Below are 16,956 nucleotides of genomic sequence, written 5' to 3'. Positions count from 1 at the left end.
TCCCAGTTCAATGTCCGTTCGGCAGCTGGTTTTGGGATCGACCTACATTAACTACCAGCAGCAGTTCCTTTCTAGGCTGAATACGACAATCGTCTAGGATCTTTTTATGACTAGTGTATTTTCGCAGTGTTATAGGGCTGCGAACAGTACACCATTCCTTGTCTACAAGATGGACAATATGCGTTGATGCATCAACAAATTGGACGACTTTATTCACGGTGTGGTCCTGGGAACGTCCGAAGACCACAGTTGCTTTCTGCCTTCTGTCACGCCCCCACATCGACCCATCTTACTGCGCCGTGAGTTAAGGCAGCTGTAGGCGGCCACGAGACCGCCTAGTATCAAGTTATGCACTAGCGACAGCGTTCCAAAGCGACCAGTGTCCCCCTTTAAAGAGGCGACAAATATTTTGTCCGACGACGTTGTTTATGCTCTCCATAAAACCTCTTTTTACATCGAAGCGATCACACGTGAACGTGCAACAGCGAACGAGGATTCTCCATTATGTAAAAGCTAGCATTCGCTGTTTGGTTCGCTTTAGCAATTGCTCGTTAGTGTTCCGCCAGCTGTCCGTTTATCAGTGAATCATTAAAGGAAATTAGAGCCCCCTAAGCTTCGGCGCTAGCAGCCACAGAATTTTTTTTTTTCCTATCTTCTATACTTTTGATGTTGTTGACACGAGGTGCACGAGCGATGCAGTGGTCCGAAGAGACTGTAATGTTGCTGACAAAAAATATATATAAGGGGCAGTCAAATGAAAACGAGGTAGATGGATAGGAAGTAAATAAACGTTTTTTACTCCAAAAGCAATCACCGTAACTGTTGATACACAGGGTGATTTTTTCCACCGTGTACAAACTCTAGGGGTTGATCTATGAGAGGTTACGGAACAAAAAAGGTCTAATGAACTTATTTCCATGCTTGAGACCACCCTATATTCAGCCATACTTTGTTACACAGACTGCGGTCTAATACGCTCTGTACCACGCAGCCATGGTAGCAGTATGCATGGTTTCCTCCTAGAGGGTGGTAGTGTTCCTCAAACGTCATGGCCTAGTGCCCTCTCCTGCCATAGTAGTTGGTAATGTTGTGTCCCATTCACTTCTCTTGCTGAATCACCTTGTAGTGGATGTGACACAGCGTTGTACACAATGGTTCCGTATCCGAATCGAGAGCTTGCTGACATGGTGTTTACTTACAGAAACACAAATGGCAACGGGCGACGAGCTGCAAGGTTGTATAAGGACACTTATCCCCGCCGACAACACGCACAGCATTCAGTGTTTGCAACAGTGTTTCGCCGTTTGTCCGAAACAGGAAATCATGAAGGACGTACCCGAAATATCCGGGCATCAGATTTGGAAGAAAATGTGAAAGGCGACCGCCGTGTCAGTACCAGGCAATTGGCTCGTCAGTACAGGGTAAGCCAAACGACCGTGTGGAATATTCTCCATGACAACTGTTAACTACCCTTATGAGTTACGGCCTTTGCAGGGCTTACTAGCGACACACGTTCCACATCAAGAGCAGTTCTGTAACTGGTTTCCACGGTTCCGGGATTTGCGTCATCCACCTATTCACAGATGAGGCCACCTTTACGCGCAGTCGTAACTTCAACTTTCATAACAGTCATCTGTGGCGTAGTAAGCAGATCCCCTATGGTATGGCGATAGCGAATCATCAGCATCTGTGCAGCCGGAATGTGTGGGCCGGGATAACTGGCGACGATATTTTGAGACTAGTCTTCCTTTCACGTCGTCTAACAAGCCGGAACCATCGGCGCTTCTTGATTCACCTCTCCTACTGGGTGAAGTGCCATTGATGATTCGATGGGTTATGTGGCTGCTAAATGATGGTGCTCCAGCCCACTTCGCCATAACGCCCGGACGCATCTCAATCGTGTCTTCCCTGGTCGATGGATCGGACGAGAGGGTCCAGTTGCATGGCCTGCTCGTTAACTGGATGTCAACCCACGCGATTTCTGGCTATGGGGCCATCTCAAAAGTATCGTGTATCCATTCCAGATGTGGAGACACTGGAGCAGGGTATTCATGCTGCCTTTGGCATTGTTCGTATGCAGCCTGGCCGATGTGAACGTGAGAGACTGAACACAAGGAAATCATTTTCAAAATATACTGTAACTGTTGCTGCATGGTACAGCGCATACTAGATTGTAGTCTCTGTAACAAAGCAGGATTGAATAAATGGTTTATAGCATGGACACCATGCATTATCGGACCTAAGTTCATTAGACCTTTTTTTGTTCCGTATCCTGTCATCGATCAATCCCTGTAGTTTCTACACGGTGGAAAAAGCCACCCTGTATTTATCCCACTGCGAAACGAGACGGTCAGCGCCTTTGTGCAAAAATTTTTTGCGGTTGCCTAAAGAACGTATGACTGTACGCATGGGTACAAACTTTCGAGTGAAGAGAATCGATGGCCATGAATGTCTTTCTTCGGGCTAGAAAAACATGGAATCGCATGGGGAGAGATCGAGACTGCACGGAAGATGTGTAAGGGCTTCGCAGCGAAACTTCTAGAGCTTGGTCGAAACATCCTTGGCAACATGTGGGCTCCCTCTGCAGAAAGACATTCGTGGACGTCGATTTGCTTCGGACGAACAAGTGCATGTTTCGCTCGATGAGACGCTGTGCAGCGCCCGGTTTGCACCTGGAGGCCAAAACTTGAACTAATTTTATTCGAAGGTACATCGGTTGCACGTTAAGACATTAGCGTATCTACCAAGTTTCACTGGACCCCTCTGAGTAGCTGCTCTTTAATTATAAGCAACCGCTACGTGCATTGTTCAGGATCAATGATAAAGGAAAACCGGGGCTACAATTCAGTGTTACGTGGACTGTGTCCACGCATTTCATGTTTTCATACAAATTACGACACCTAATTTTTCATTACCTACGCCAAGTTGTAAGCTTCTGTTCTCCTTTGCGACTATAATACGTTGGACGCAATATAAGTTAATCAGTTTTATTGCTACAACGTTAGTGTTAAAAAATAATATACATAACATGCTACAATGTCCTGTTGGTCTGACGGAATTACATTTTCCTGGTGACATATGAGACTCCAACTTTGTCTTCGATAAGAGCAGAAGCTGAAGCAATGAATTAAAATTATTGCCGCAGCTGCGACTTGAACCCGGGTCTCCTGCTTACTAGGCAGATGTGGTAACCGCAACACATTGTGGGTACCACAACTACACAGATTACCCTAGTCCATTGCCCTTCCCAACGAGAACTTCAATTCACACATTCAGCCCATTTTCCCCTTCTTACATCGCTCTGCTAAAATATCAGCTGTGCCTGAGGTACAAGCACGATTTCTCCATCACGTACAAAGCTGGGGCGCGTACAAAGCCGGGGCGCTATTCCAGTGTCGGAGAGCCTTGACAATACTGACCATTAAAAAAATGGAAAACGGGCGCAAGGTGTGAACTGAAGTTCGTGAGGCCACTGGACTACGCTGGTCTGTGCAGCTGTGATAGCCACAATGCTAAAGTAGTTGTAGTGGTTAGCGCATCTGCCTAGTAAGCAGCAGATCCAGGTTCAAGTCCCGGCTGTGGCACAAATTTTAATTCAATGCTTCCCGTATTTTCGATGTTCGTTCCTTCGCTTTTCTTCTGTAAATCCTATTTCGCATATTTTCGCTCTAGGGTCGCAGTACGCGAGCGCACCGCAGCTAGTGGCGCATCTGCGCCTCAGCCAGCGCGGCGGCCGGACGCGGCGGGGCCGCCCCGGAACCGGGCCTGTGGGGCACGCCCCGCCCGCCACGGCAGACAATCAGGTGCAGGCGCGCGGCGCGCCTTGCGCAAACCGTCCGCGTCCGTCGCCAGCTGCGCTGCACTGCACTGCGCGTCTTTGCTCTAACAAAGGAACTCGCTGCCGCCTGTCTGCTACTCGTCCCGCAGCAGGCTGCAACTCGGCTCCAGTGTGTCGCTCACCTGGCCACAGGTAGCAGTGCTGCTCCCGACCCAAGCTCGGTTAACAACTACTTTACATTTGCAAATATGGTGCTCGGATGTCTTCGTGAAATTTCTACATACAGTATTTCATCGGCGCAACTGATCCATTCAGGTGAGGCGAATACTCTGGTGAGGCTGTGACCGAAACCTATTTATGACAGTCTGAGAAGAAACTCCACAGGCGTGAATGCACCAAATTTGGTGCCCAATAGCGCAGATATGGTGTTTGTCACCGAATTTGGCGCGTTCACTCCAGCGCAGTTTCTTCTCAGACTGTCATAATTAGGAGTCTTCCATAAACAGGAGCCTTCGGTCACAACCTCCGCTGTGTGTTCGCCGCACCTGAAGATGTCAGTTAGATGCGCCGACGAAATACTGTAGAAATTTCACGACGACATCCTATGTCCGCACCACAACCATATTTACAACTAGTCCGACGGGAAAGCCTCAAGCAAAACATATTTTACATTTGATTGTGTAGTGAATGGCTCATCCCTTTAAATGTGGATAAACGTGAGAGAATGCGTACAACGAAGAGAAAGAAGCCGATACTATATGATTAAAAGATCAGTAGCGAACAAATTTAACATGTCACACCGTGTAAGTAAGGTATCTGATCAAAAGTATCCGGACAGCCCCATATAATGTGAAGTTGACCACTACCTGTCACGAGAGGTGGAGCCGCCACTATAAAAGAAGGCGCAGAGAAGCAGTGACAGTAAATTGGTTTGGCCAGGAGAGATCAGAGAATTGGAACGGGGTTCAAAAATGGTTCAAATGGCTCTGAGCACTATGGGACTCAACTGCTGTGGTTATCAGTCCCCTAGAACTTAGAACTACTTAAACCTAACTAACCTAAGGACATCACACACATCCATGCCCGAGGCAGGATTCGAACCTGCGACCGTAGCAGTCGCACGGCTCCGGACTGCGCGCCTAGAACCGCGAGACCACCGCGGCCGGCAAACGAGGTTCAGTCATTGGATGCCACCTGAGAAACAAACCCATTACAAGCGCCGATTTAGGGCCTAAGTGACATAAGCCGCCGCTTGGTGAGGCAAGCTGAGCAGGGTGGCCACAGCTGTGAGATTTCTATATAACACAAACCACACTGACGAATCATGCTATACTCTGTGGCAATCCCACACAAAGGTTCGAATTACGCGAATTTCTGGAGAAAGCTACCAGCCATCATGTGTAGTGCCAACAATGAAGCGCGGAGGAGTTGGTGTTACGGAGTGCGGGTGCCTTTCGTGGTTACGATGTCGTCTCCTTATTGCGCTTAAGAAAACGCTACATGCGGAAAGACATGAACACATTTTACAGCACTGTGTACTGTATACAGTAGAGCTACAGTTCGGAGACGATAATTCCTTGTACAGGGGATGACTGAAAAGTAATGCCTCCACCTTCGTAACTCTTCAACACTTGGCAGCATTAGTATGCGGCAGGTACTGGCCCGTTCCGTAGCCTCTTTTCTACAGCTCCAGTTGGCGGGAAGACTTAGAATTGAACGGTTGTGCTGTAGCAGTGTGAAGTACGGAACCCCACGCAGACGGTCGGTCAGTGCGATTTAAGCAACGTGCAGTCATTGAATTCTTGACAGCAGAAGGTGTCACCCCACAGGAGATTCATCAGAGAATGAAAGCAGTTTATGGTGATTATGTTGATGTTAGTACTGTGCGTCGTTGGGCGAGTAAGTTTAAAGATGTTGAGGCGCGAACACCCGACCTGCGGGACAAACAAAGAGTTGGACGTCCTGTGATAGCAAGCACCGGGTCTCACAAGCAAAATGTTGACAGACTGATTCAGGACGATCGTCGCAGCACTCAGATAGAAACTGCAAGTACAATCGGCATTTCACAAGAACGTATGAGTCACATTATTGCTTTGCTTGGCTATCGGCAGATCTGTGCAAGATGGGTACCCCAGACACTGACTCCTGAAATGAAAGTGCACACACTTGAGATTTGCCAGTAGCTCCTCTCGCGTTACGAGAACGAATGTGACACCATTCTACATCCAACTGTGACAGGAGACCACCATTACGACCCGGAGACGAAACGTTAGTCTATGGAATATCAACACAAAGACTAGCCCCAGAAAAAGAAATACAAGACGCAGCTCTCAGCTGGAAAAATCATGGCCACAGTGTTCTGGGACGCAGATGTGGTGTTATCCATGTTGATCTCCTTGATCGTGGAACAATAATAAATTCTGAGCGTTACATCACACGCTGCGAACTCCGAAACGAAAAGGAAAAGGCTTCCTGCAGCATGACAATGCCAAACCACGCACTTCACGTGCCACCACAGCAGAACTTCAGAGACTGAATCTCACCACAGTACGGCATCCTCTATACAGTCCAAATTAGCACCGTCTGACTTCCATCTGTTCCCGATAATGAAAGACGATCTGCGGGGACATCATTATACTTCTGATGAAGACGTTGAGCGACTGTGAGACTGTGGTTGCGGAAAAAGAGTGTCGACTTCTTCCGTCACGGCTTCAGAAAACTTGTTCATCGTTGGCGGAAATGTATCCAATTGGCTGGTGATTATGTGGAAAAGTGATTACTGGTAATTAAAGATCACATTGTAAGGATAATTTCTGCGTTTGATTTATTAAAATATTCCCATCCAAACCCAATTAACGAAGGTGGAGGGATTACCTTTCATTCGACCTTCGTATCTACTTGACACTGCACGCTACCATAACGCAGCATCTGCGGGGCAATGGTTTGGGGCAATAACATTCCTGATGTGGACTGTCCTGTCCAGAAAGCCTACCTGAACGGAAGGGAACGCTTTGGAGATGAGTTAGAACGTCCACTTCGGTCTAGACTCCACCGTCCAACATCATTACCTCCTTCGTCTCGGCTCTTCAGGAAGAATGGGGCGCCATTCCTCCACAGACAAGCAGACACCTGACTGACTCGTCCCCGTCAGAGTTCAAGGCGTCAGGAAGGCGAAGGACACGCCCTATATTAATGTTCAGTACTAGATGTCCGGATACCTTTGATCAGACAGTGCTTGTATTGGTAATACTAAGATGCGATATTAAATGGGACGATAATGTAAACTCGGTATTACGTTGCTGGAAGGGTTCTGGGAAAAATGCGCTACATCTGTAAATGAAAACGCTTACGAGACGCTAGTGCGACCGGACTACAGTACTGTTCCAGCGATTGTATCTCTTAAATGAAGTAGACATGAGAACAGACATAGAACAAATTCGGAGACGCGCTCCAAGGATTGTAAATAGGGTAGTATAGCCCTTCTGAAAGATTAACAGAAATACTAGGGAAACTTAAATCAGAATTCTTGACAGAGAGACGATGTCATTCTCGCGAAACCTATTGCGTAAATGTAGAGAACCCGTATTCGAAGAAGACTATGCAATCATTATGCTGCCCCCATCGTAGCATAGGGATCATGAAAATACGATGAGATTAGGATTCGTACCGAGACATGTAGAGTGTCTTTTCTATCTGGCCCAATACGCGAGTGGGATGGAAAAGAAATCATAACGTAGGTACGATGCACACTCATCCGTGCACTGTATAGTACCTTACGGACCATATATTATGATTACAGCATTTATTGCAGATTAACACGGTGAGGAACGCACACAAAGGGATGACCTGAAGACAAGAAATCTTAATGACCGTTTGAAGGGCTTCCCAACACCAAACCTCAAAGCAACAAGGCTTGACGCTTGGAGAGAGAGAAGCCGCCCGGCTGTACGGGCCATTCGCGAATATTACGTGTTTGTATGTGCAGGATAAAGTAAATTTGCACGCTCTGTTGAAATAAACTTGAAACAGACATGTACTGCTGACTGCATTAGGCGTATTCTGCACTAACTGGACATCAAATTCCGATCCTACCATATGCCCGCGAGCTGCGGGGCTGTACAAATCGCTGGGCATTGCGGCAGTGACTGAAGGGAGGAGACTCAATTGGTAAGGGCACGTAATGCGTCGAGAAGGCCAGATCACCAGGCAGGTGCAGGATGATTGCATCAGAGGTAGCAGAGCGAGGAGAAAAGCACGGCTGAGACGGACTGACGGCATCACAGAGGACATGAGTACGATGGGACTTGCAGGAATACATGGGTCGAAGAAGAAGGCTGACTGGCGAGGCGGAAGACCGACTGCGGATTGCGTAGCCGACGTAGTAGTAGTAGTAGTAGTAGTACACTACTGGCCATTAAAATAGAAACACCAAGAAGAAATGCAGATGATAAACGGGTATTCATTGGACAAATATATTGTACTAGATCTGACATGTGATTACATTTTCACGCAATCTGGGTGCATAGATCCTGAGAAATCAGTAACCAGAACAACTACCTCTGGCCGTAATAACGGCGTTGATACGACTGGGAATTGAGTCAAACAGAGCTTGGATGGCGTGTAAAGGTGCATCTGCCCATGCAGCTTCAACACGATACCACAGTTCATCAAGAGTAGTGACTGGCGTATTGTGACGAGCCAGTTGCTCGGCCACCATTGACCAGACGTTTTCAATTGGTGAGAGATCTGGAGAATGTGTTGGCCAGGGCAGCAGTCGAACATTTTCTGTATTCAGAAAGGCCCGTACAGGACCTGCAATATGCGATCGTGCATTATCCTGCTGAAACGTAGGGTTTCACAGGGATCGAATGAAGGGTAGAGCCACGGGTCGTAACACATCTGAAATGTAACGTCCACTGTTCAAAGTGCCGTCAATGCGAACAAGAGGTGACCGAGACGTGTAACTTATGACACCCCATACCATCACGCCGTGTGATACGCCAGTATGGCGACGACGAATACACGCTTCCAATGTGCGTTCACCGGGATGTCGCCAAACACGGATGCGACTATCATGTTACTGTAAACAGAACCTGGATTCATCCGAAAAAATGACGTTTTGCCACTCGTGCACCAGGTTAGTCGTTGAGGACACCATCGCAGGCGCTCCTGTCTGTGATGCAGCGTCAAGGGTAACCGCAGCCATGGTCTCCGAGCTGATAGTCCATGCTGTTGCAAACGTCGTCGAACTGTTCCTTCAGATGGTTGTTCTCTTGCAAACGTCCCCATCTGTTGACTCAGGGATCGACACGTGGCTGCGCGATCCGTTACAGCCATGCAGATAAGATGCCTGTCATCTCGACTGCTAGTGATACGAGGCCTTTTGGACCCAGCACGGCGTTCCGTATTACCCTCCTGAGCCACCGATTCCATATTCTGCTAAAAGTCAATGGATCTCGACCAACTCGAGCAGCAGTGTCGCGATACGATAAACCGCAATCGCGATAGGCTACAATCCGAGCTTTATCAAAGACGGAAACGTGACGGTACGCATTTCTCCTCCTTAACGAGGCATCACAACAACATTTCACCAGGCAACGCCGGTCAACTGCTGTTTGTGTATGAGAAATCGGTTGGATATTTTCCTCATATCAGCACGTTTAGGTGTCGCCACCGGCGCCAACCTTGTGTGAAGGCTCTGAAAAGCTAATTATTTGCACATCACAGCATCTTCTTCGTGTCGTTTTTCGCGTCTGTAGCACGTCATCTTCGTGGTGTAGCAATTTTAATGGCCACTAGTGTAGCAGTAGTAATAGTATATAAGGTTATTAAACAGTAGACATTTTGTCTTCGTGTAGCGGCGGTCGCATACCTTATTGCGGCATCAGCGAGACTGTGTCATTGCATCGTGTGCCTTCTCTAAAATTTCTCTCACCTTTGACCGAAACTTATCGGTTTCAAGAAAGTACGTTGCTGCTATTGAGAACTCTGTAAGTCAATGTTTATTTATGGCACAGAACTTTACTATTAATGAAGTAAAATCTGAAGCAACTGACAGCAACTAAATAAATAACTCGTCTGCTGTAGGAGGTTACGTAATGTAAACAATCACTACAAAGGGAGCGAGGTATCTGATTGAAAACTTGCCAACAGCATTCGAAAAATCATTCACGCTCAATAACATTGAGTTATGTAGCTAAAACAGAGCAGAAAACAGTTAATTTTAATGAAGAAGTTTTGTAAAACGTAATACGGAATGTGATATAGTTTTCATATGCTACAATGAGTCATTATAGCATATGAAGATCGCTGGTATCACCTGGCAGAGAACTGCCCAAGACCGTCCCACTTGGAGAAGACTGCTGAAAGCCTACCTGAATCCACGACTCGAAGAGGCCACATCATTTGATGATGATGAATGAGTCATTATATAGGCAATCGTCAGAAATATAAGGGGAAATCAAATAAAAACGAGCCATATGGAAAAGAGTAAATAAACTGTTTATTATTTCAAACGTAATCACCATAACTATTAAAACATCATCCGTCTGCGAGACAAGACGGCCAATGTCTTCATGGAAAAATGTTTGCAGTTGCCCACGGAACCGTGTCTGTACCCAGGCGTGTACCTTTTCGTTCGAAGCAAATCGACGTCCGTGAATGTCTTTCTCCAGGCCCCCAAAAGTATGGTAATCGCATGGGGAGAGATCGATGCTGAATGGGCAATGTGTAAATGGCTTGGTCAAGGAAACTTCAGCAGTATACTCGAAACAGCCTCGGCAACATGTGGGCGAGCAGAAGCTTCGATGGGAAGTCCTTATACATCCTACAAACCGTCCCGATCCCTCCCCAAGCGATTTCCATAGTTTAGGAGTCTTGACAAATGACTCAGTCGGTCGAGCATTTGCGCGCGAAACGAAAAGATTCTGGAAGGAAAGAAGATTGAGTTTAACGTCCCGTCGACATCGAGATCATTAGAATCGGAGCAAAAGCTCGGAGTGCGTCGAAGATGGGGAAGGAAGTGGGCCGTGCCCTTTCCAAAGGAACCGTCCCGGCATTTGCCTGGAACGATTTCGGGAAATCACAGAAAACCTAAATCTGTATGTCCGGAAGCGGGACTGAACCGTCGTCGCCCCCTCCTCCCCTCCCACCGTCAAACATTCTTAATTGGCAGGTAGTTATTCTCAACAAGTTTATCCCAAGCACAGAAGTACAAGTTGTAATTCACCTCTCTGTGCGCGGAAAATGCGCGCAAATTAGTGCGTATGCATGAATACCAGTGACGTACGCTCCTGACGTTGGCAAATCTCGAAAAAATTTGAATGCGAGAGCTGAACGAAACTACAGGCAAGTGTGTGGGCCTCGGGCCTACTCACCCAGAAGAGGAACCAGCCGTTGACCCTGACGAGCCTGGTAACGCACCAGCGCGTGTGCACGGCGCGCATGGCGGCCGAGGCACTGCGCCGGCGATGATCGCAGGAGCAAGGCCGAGCAGCCGAGCTGCTGTTCGCGACCGGCCTTTTTTGTCTCCCCTTTCGCGACGAGGTGAGCCGTCATAGAAAACCGCCCGCTGTGCAGTGCCGCGCTGTGGTTCAGCGACCGACGCGGCGCGGGTCCGCGACGCAGCAGCAGCAGCAGCAGTGGCGCGCGCAAGAACATGCCACAAGTGGCACGTCAGCGGCCGCCAAATTGGCGACAATAGGGACGCCCGGGACCGTCGCCAAGGCGCTCGTTACCCACAATTAGGAGCACTTGCCGCGGCCCTGTCCTCTCACACTACCCACCCCTTCACATCTGCTTGCACCCTCGGCCAGCAGCTGGCGGCTGTCCACTCGCAACTTCTATCCTCGCCGTTAATGTGTGTGAAATCTTATGGGACTTAACTGTTAAGGTCATCAGTCCCTAAGCTTACACACTACTTAACCTAAATTATCCTAAGGACAAACACACACACCCATGCCCGAGGGAGGACTCGAACCTCCGCCGGGACCAGCCGCACAGTCCATGAGTGCAGCGCCCTAGACCGCTCGACTAATCCCGCGCGGCTATCCTCGCCGTTAAAACGTAAAGCATTCAGGCAGTTTGGGTTTGTAGTGTCTCTCACTACGTGGTAACCAGAGACGGTCAACATTAATAAAAAAAAAATAGCTTCGCTAATCGTTAATCCGTTACTAAAAAAAGGTAGTTGCTTTACTTTACAGGAGATTTATCTAAAGCTAAAGTTAATTTTTAACTCATAATACACTGAAGCGCCAAAGAAACTGGTATAGACATGCGTATTCAAATACAGAGATATGTAAACAGGCAGAATACGACGCTGCAGTCGGCAACGCCTAACGAAGACAAGTTAGCGTCTGGCGCAGTTGTTAGATCGGTTACTGCTGCTACAATGGGAAGTGATCAAGATTTAAGTTAGTTTGCATGTGGTGTTATAGTCGGCGCACGAGCGATGGCACACAGCATCCCCGAGGTAGCTATGAAGCTGTGATTTTCCCCCATGGCAGAAAACTGGTAAAACATCAAATCTCCGACAGTACTGCGGCCGGAAAAAGATCCAAGGATCCTGTAAGAACTGTACAAAAGGCCACTGAAGAGAATCGTTCACGTGACAGAAGTGCAACCCTTCCGCAAACTGCTGCAGAGCTGGGCCATCAACAAGTGTCAGCGTGCGAACCATTCAACGAAACATCATTGATACAGGCTTTCGGAGCCGAAGGCCCACTCATGTACCTTTGATGACTGCACGACACAAAGCTTTACGCCTCGCCTGGGCCCGTCAACACCGACACTGCACTGTTGACTGGAAACATGTTGCCCGGTCGAACGAGTCTCGTTTCAAATTGTATCGAGCGGATGGACGTGTACGGGTATGGAGACAACCTCACGAATCCATGGAGACTGCATGTCAGTAGGGGACTGTTCAAGCTGGTCGAGGGTCTGTAATGGTGTGGGGCGTGTGCAGTTGGAGTGATATGGGACCCCTGATACGTCTAGATACGACACTGACAGGTGAGACGTACGTAAGGCATCCTGTCTGATCACCTGTATTCATTCGTGTCCATTGTGCATTCCCGCGGACTTGGGCAATTCCAGCAGGACAATGTAGCACCCCTTTCGTCCAGAATTACTACAGAGTGGCTCCAGGAACACTCTCCTGAGCTTAAACACTTCCGCTGGCCACCAAATGTTCAGAAGAGATTTCCACCCCCTCGTAATGTTACGGATTTATGGACGGCCCTTCAAGATTCACTGTGTCAGTTCCCTCAAGTACTACTTCAGGCATTAGTTGAGTCCATGCCACGTCATGATGCGGCACTTCTGCGTGCTAACTGAGGCCCTACACGATATTAGGCAGGTGTACCAATTTATTTGGTTCTTCAGTGTAGTAGATTTCATGTTGTGTGTGTAGTTAAATCAGAAGTGAATCAAACGTATTACGGTTGCTGGAATAAAAATGTTTTGGTTCGGGAAATTCACGAAGGACATCGAAAATACATTAAAAGTGTGGTTCCTGAAGAGGGGCAGCAGCCTTTTCAGTAGTTGCAGGGGCAACAGTCTGGATGATTGACAAATCTGGCCTTGTAACACTAACCAAAATGGCCTTGCTGTTCTGGTACTGCGAACGGCTGAAAGCAAGGGGAAACTACAGCCGTAATTTTTCACGAGGGCATGCAGCTTTACTGTATCCATGGATAGCTGCATCAAACCAGTCTCAGGACTGAACACCACAACAGCAGCAGCTATGCATTAGTCAAATGGTTCAAATGGCTCTGAGCACTATGGGACTCAACTGCTGTGGTCATAAGTCCCCTAGAACTTAGAACTACTTAAACCTAACGAACCTAAGGACATCACACACATCCATGCCCGAAGCAGGATTCGAACCTGCGACCGTAGCGGTCGTGCGGTTCCAGACTGTAGCGCCTTTAACCGCTCGGCAACTCCGGCCGGCATGCATTAGTCCACACTAGCATGAGACACACCGCTGCCAATTGCTGCAATGCCAAAAAGAGACCCTCAGTACTTCTCTGTTGTATTCTTTTAACCGGATTACTGATACTGAGCCAGTAGCTGCCGATATCTCAGTGTCAAAGATGGATTTTTCTTTTTGGTTTTCCTCGGCCGGACCCTGTCTTCACTGTTTCTTCAAACTGGACATAACAGCGGTTCATGTGCTTTCCTTAAGTGTTGTTTCAAATTGTTAAGGCCCAAAGTGTGTGCCCTAACTGCTGATTTTTTACGCAAGTACACTTTACTAACGAAAAGTATTAAACAGTTCTCCCGATCTGGATACAAAATTAACGTAACCATTTAAACACGGCCACTGATTTTCATCACTTGTGGAGCTAGAATTCCATTCTATGTTTTAGTTTCCTCAGTCAATCTACCAACAAAAAGAAATACTTAACGCGAACTCAGTAAAGAAACAACAACAAACAACCAACACCTGTAGTTATTTTCGATTTTTTACATCAGCTGCCCGCGCCCCGGCGCAGCCACACACCTACATGATCCGAACTTGTCAGAACATGATTTCCGCAATCGTCGCGGCGTCATTTTTGTCGTAAATTGTAACTACCTGATTAATGATGAACGAACTCTAAGAAAGTTAAAGAAAATTAACTTAAAAGTTAATCTGTTGCTCGAAAAGTTAACTTCGTTAATTAACGATTAACGGTCTTGTGCCCAGCTATGAAGGTAAGCCCTCCTAGGCCGACAAAGTTTTGGATTTTGTCAGGGATATTTTCTCCATATTTTGTTATAAAAGACCCGTGTTATACCGAAGTTCTATGAAAGAGTAATAATGTTATTACGATTTATTCGCTTTGTTATCCCAGTATAATGGAATGTAATCGAACCAAATCAGATACTGCTGAGGGGGTTTAGATCAGGGAATGAGACGCTAAAAGTAATAGATGAGTTTTGCTATTTGGGCGCAGCAAAATATCTGATGTCCGAGGCGGGGAAGATATAAAACGCAGACAGGCAATACCAACGAAAGCATTTCGGTAAAAGAGGAATTTATTAACATCGAATATAGATTTAAATGAAACTTCCTGGCAGATTAAAACTTTGCGCCCGACCGAGACTCGAACTTGGGACCTTTGCCTTTCGCGGGCGCTCTAGCATTGAGCTACCGAAGCACGACTCACGCCCCGTCCTCACAGCTTTACTTCTGCCAGTATCTCGTCTACTACCTTCCAAACTTTACAGAAGCTCTCCTGCGAACCTTGCAGAACTAGCACTCCTGAAGGAAAGGATACTGCGGAGACATGGCTTAGCCACAGCCTGGGGGATGTTTACAGAATGAGATTTTCACTCTGCAGCGGAGTGTGCGCTGATATGAAACTTCCTGGCAGATTAAAACTATGTGCCCGACCGAGACTCGAACTCGGGACCTTCGCCTTTCGCGAGTTTGGAAGGTAGGAGACGAGATACTGGCAGAAGTAAAGCTGTGAGTACCGGGCGTGAGTCGAGCTTCGGTAGCTCAGATGGTAGAGCACTTGCCCGCGAAAGGCAAAGGTCCCGAGTTCGAATCTCGGTCGGGTACACAGTTTTAATCTGCCAGGAAGTTTCATATCAGCGCACACTCCGCTGCAGAGTGAAAATCTCATTCTGGATAGTTTTAAATGTTAGAAATTTTCTGAAGAGATTCGTGTGGAGTGTAGCCTTGTATGGAAGTTGAACGTGGACAACTCATGCAAGAAGAGATTACAAGATTTTGAGACGTGGTGGTATAAAAGAATGCTGATTATTAGATGGCCACATCGAATAACAAATAAGGAGGTACTACATCAAAGTGGGGAGAAAAGAATTTCATGGCGCAACTGGACTAAAAGAAGAGACCAGTTGATAGGACACATTCCGAGGCATCATCTAGGAATTGCCAATTTTGTAACGGAATGAAGTGTGTGTGTGTGTGTGTGTGTGTGTGTGTGTGTGTGTGTGTGTGTGAGAGAGAGAGAGAGAGAGAGAGAGAGAGAGAGGAGAGAGAGAGAGAGAGAGAGAGAGAGAGAGAGGAGAGAGAGAGAGAGAGAGAGAGAGAGAGAGAGGAGAGAGAGCGGGGAGGGAGGGAGGGTAAAAATTGTAGAGCGAGGCCATGGCTTGAATTCAATAAGCAGGTTAAAATGGATAATGGATGTAGGTTGCGTTACTTATGCACAGACGAAGAAGCTTGTACAGCAATGACTAGCAAGAAGGGTTCCATTAAACCAGTCTTCGGACGGAAGACCACAATAACAACAAAAACAATATCCCTCTTACTTTTGTTTCTGCGAATATACATGATCCTCTCCATTACTTTTCAAGGATAATCTCATTTGCGGGCCCGTACCTGATGAAGAATTTGCATTGGAAAAAGTGTATCGAAGCTACAAGCTACATCATTTATTTTACTTTCGTTCTTGCTGCTAGTAAAGATTTTTAATTATCGCTACCAGTCACAAAATGTTAACTAACGTATTATATATTTATTTATTGTGCGACATTAGCTAATAAATTTGTGACAGGTAGCGGTAGTTAAAAACCTTTACATATTTCTTGAGACAGTCACGGTCGAAAAACAGGCAAAATGGTTTTAAGTTCTTGTTGCTAGTTTTGCGGTCGTGCCACATTTTCAAGCAATCCGGTATAAAAATTGTAAAAAAACCGAGTCACATCATAAAAATGTAAATTTGATTATAACAACATTAATCTGCCATCAGTTTACGTAACAGACAACACTAAATGTAATTTAGGTAACAAACAAGTACTCAGTGTATGAGCAATAGCTTTGCTTCGTATGATCAATAAAAGAGATACTGAATAGTGTAGTAAACTGTCAAGATGTTCACGATAAATACAGCTCAGAATAGCTGACGTTGATTACAAATTTAGCCGGCCGGAGTGGCCGAGCGGTTCTAGGCGCTACAGTCTGGAACCGCGCGACCGCTACGTCGCAGGTTCGAAACCTGCCTCGGGCATGGATGTGTGTGATGTCCTTAGATTGGTTAGGTTTAATTAGTTCTAAGTTCTAGGGGACTGATAACCACAGCAGTTAAGTCCCATAGTGCTCAGAGCCATCTTATTACAAATTTATTTTGACTGTATGGTTTAAATTACCAGTCCCTGATAGCTTCACTACCTGTAAGTGCATCATACCTACTGTACTACTCCGACGAAGCTACATTTTACGCTTT

General features: G+C 46.8%; 1 protein-coding gene across 5 annotated transcripts in view; it reads right to left on the bottom strand.

Moving 5' to 3' along the window:
* Positions 1-16,956, bottom strand: part of LOC126413773 (regulator of G-protein signaling loco) — a 244,224-nt gene that overhangs the window by 138,634 nt on the left and 88,634 nt on the right. Inside the window, exon 1 of one of the 5 annotated variants that reach the window (XM_050083296.1) lies at positions 11,155-11,282. The exons of the other annotated variants lie outside the window; for them this stretch is intronic. Coding sequence (XP_049939253.1) covers positions 11,155-11,223 — 69 coding nt within the window. The 5' untranslated portion in view covers positions 11,224-11,282. Of the gene's footprint in view, positions 1-11,154; positions 11,283-16,956 lie in introns of those variants that run through there. 5 annotated transcript variants of the gene reach the window in all.

The sequence above is a fragment of the Schistocerca serialis genome, chromosome 1, assembly GCF_023864345.2.
Source record: "Schistocerca serialis cubense isolate TAMUIC-IGC-003099 chromosome 1, iqSchSeri2.2, whole genome shotgun sequence".
NCBI lineage: Eukaryota > Metazoa > Arthropoda > Insecta > Orthoptera > Acrididae > Schistocerca > Schistocerca serialis.
Note: the sequence above shows the minus strand (reverse complement) of the source record. Positions and strands in the feature narration are given on the sequence as shown.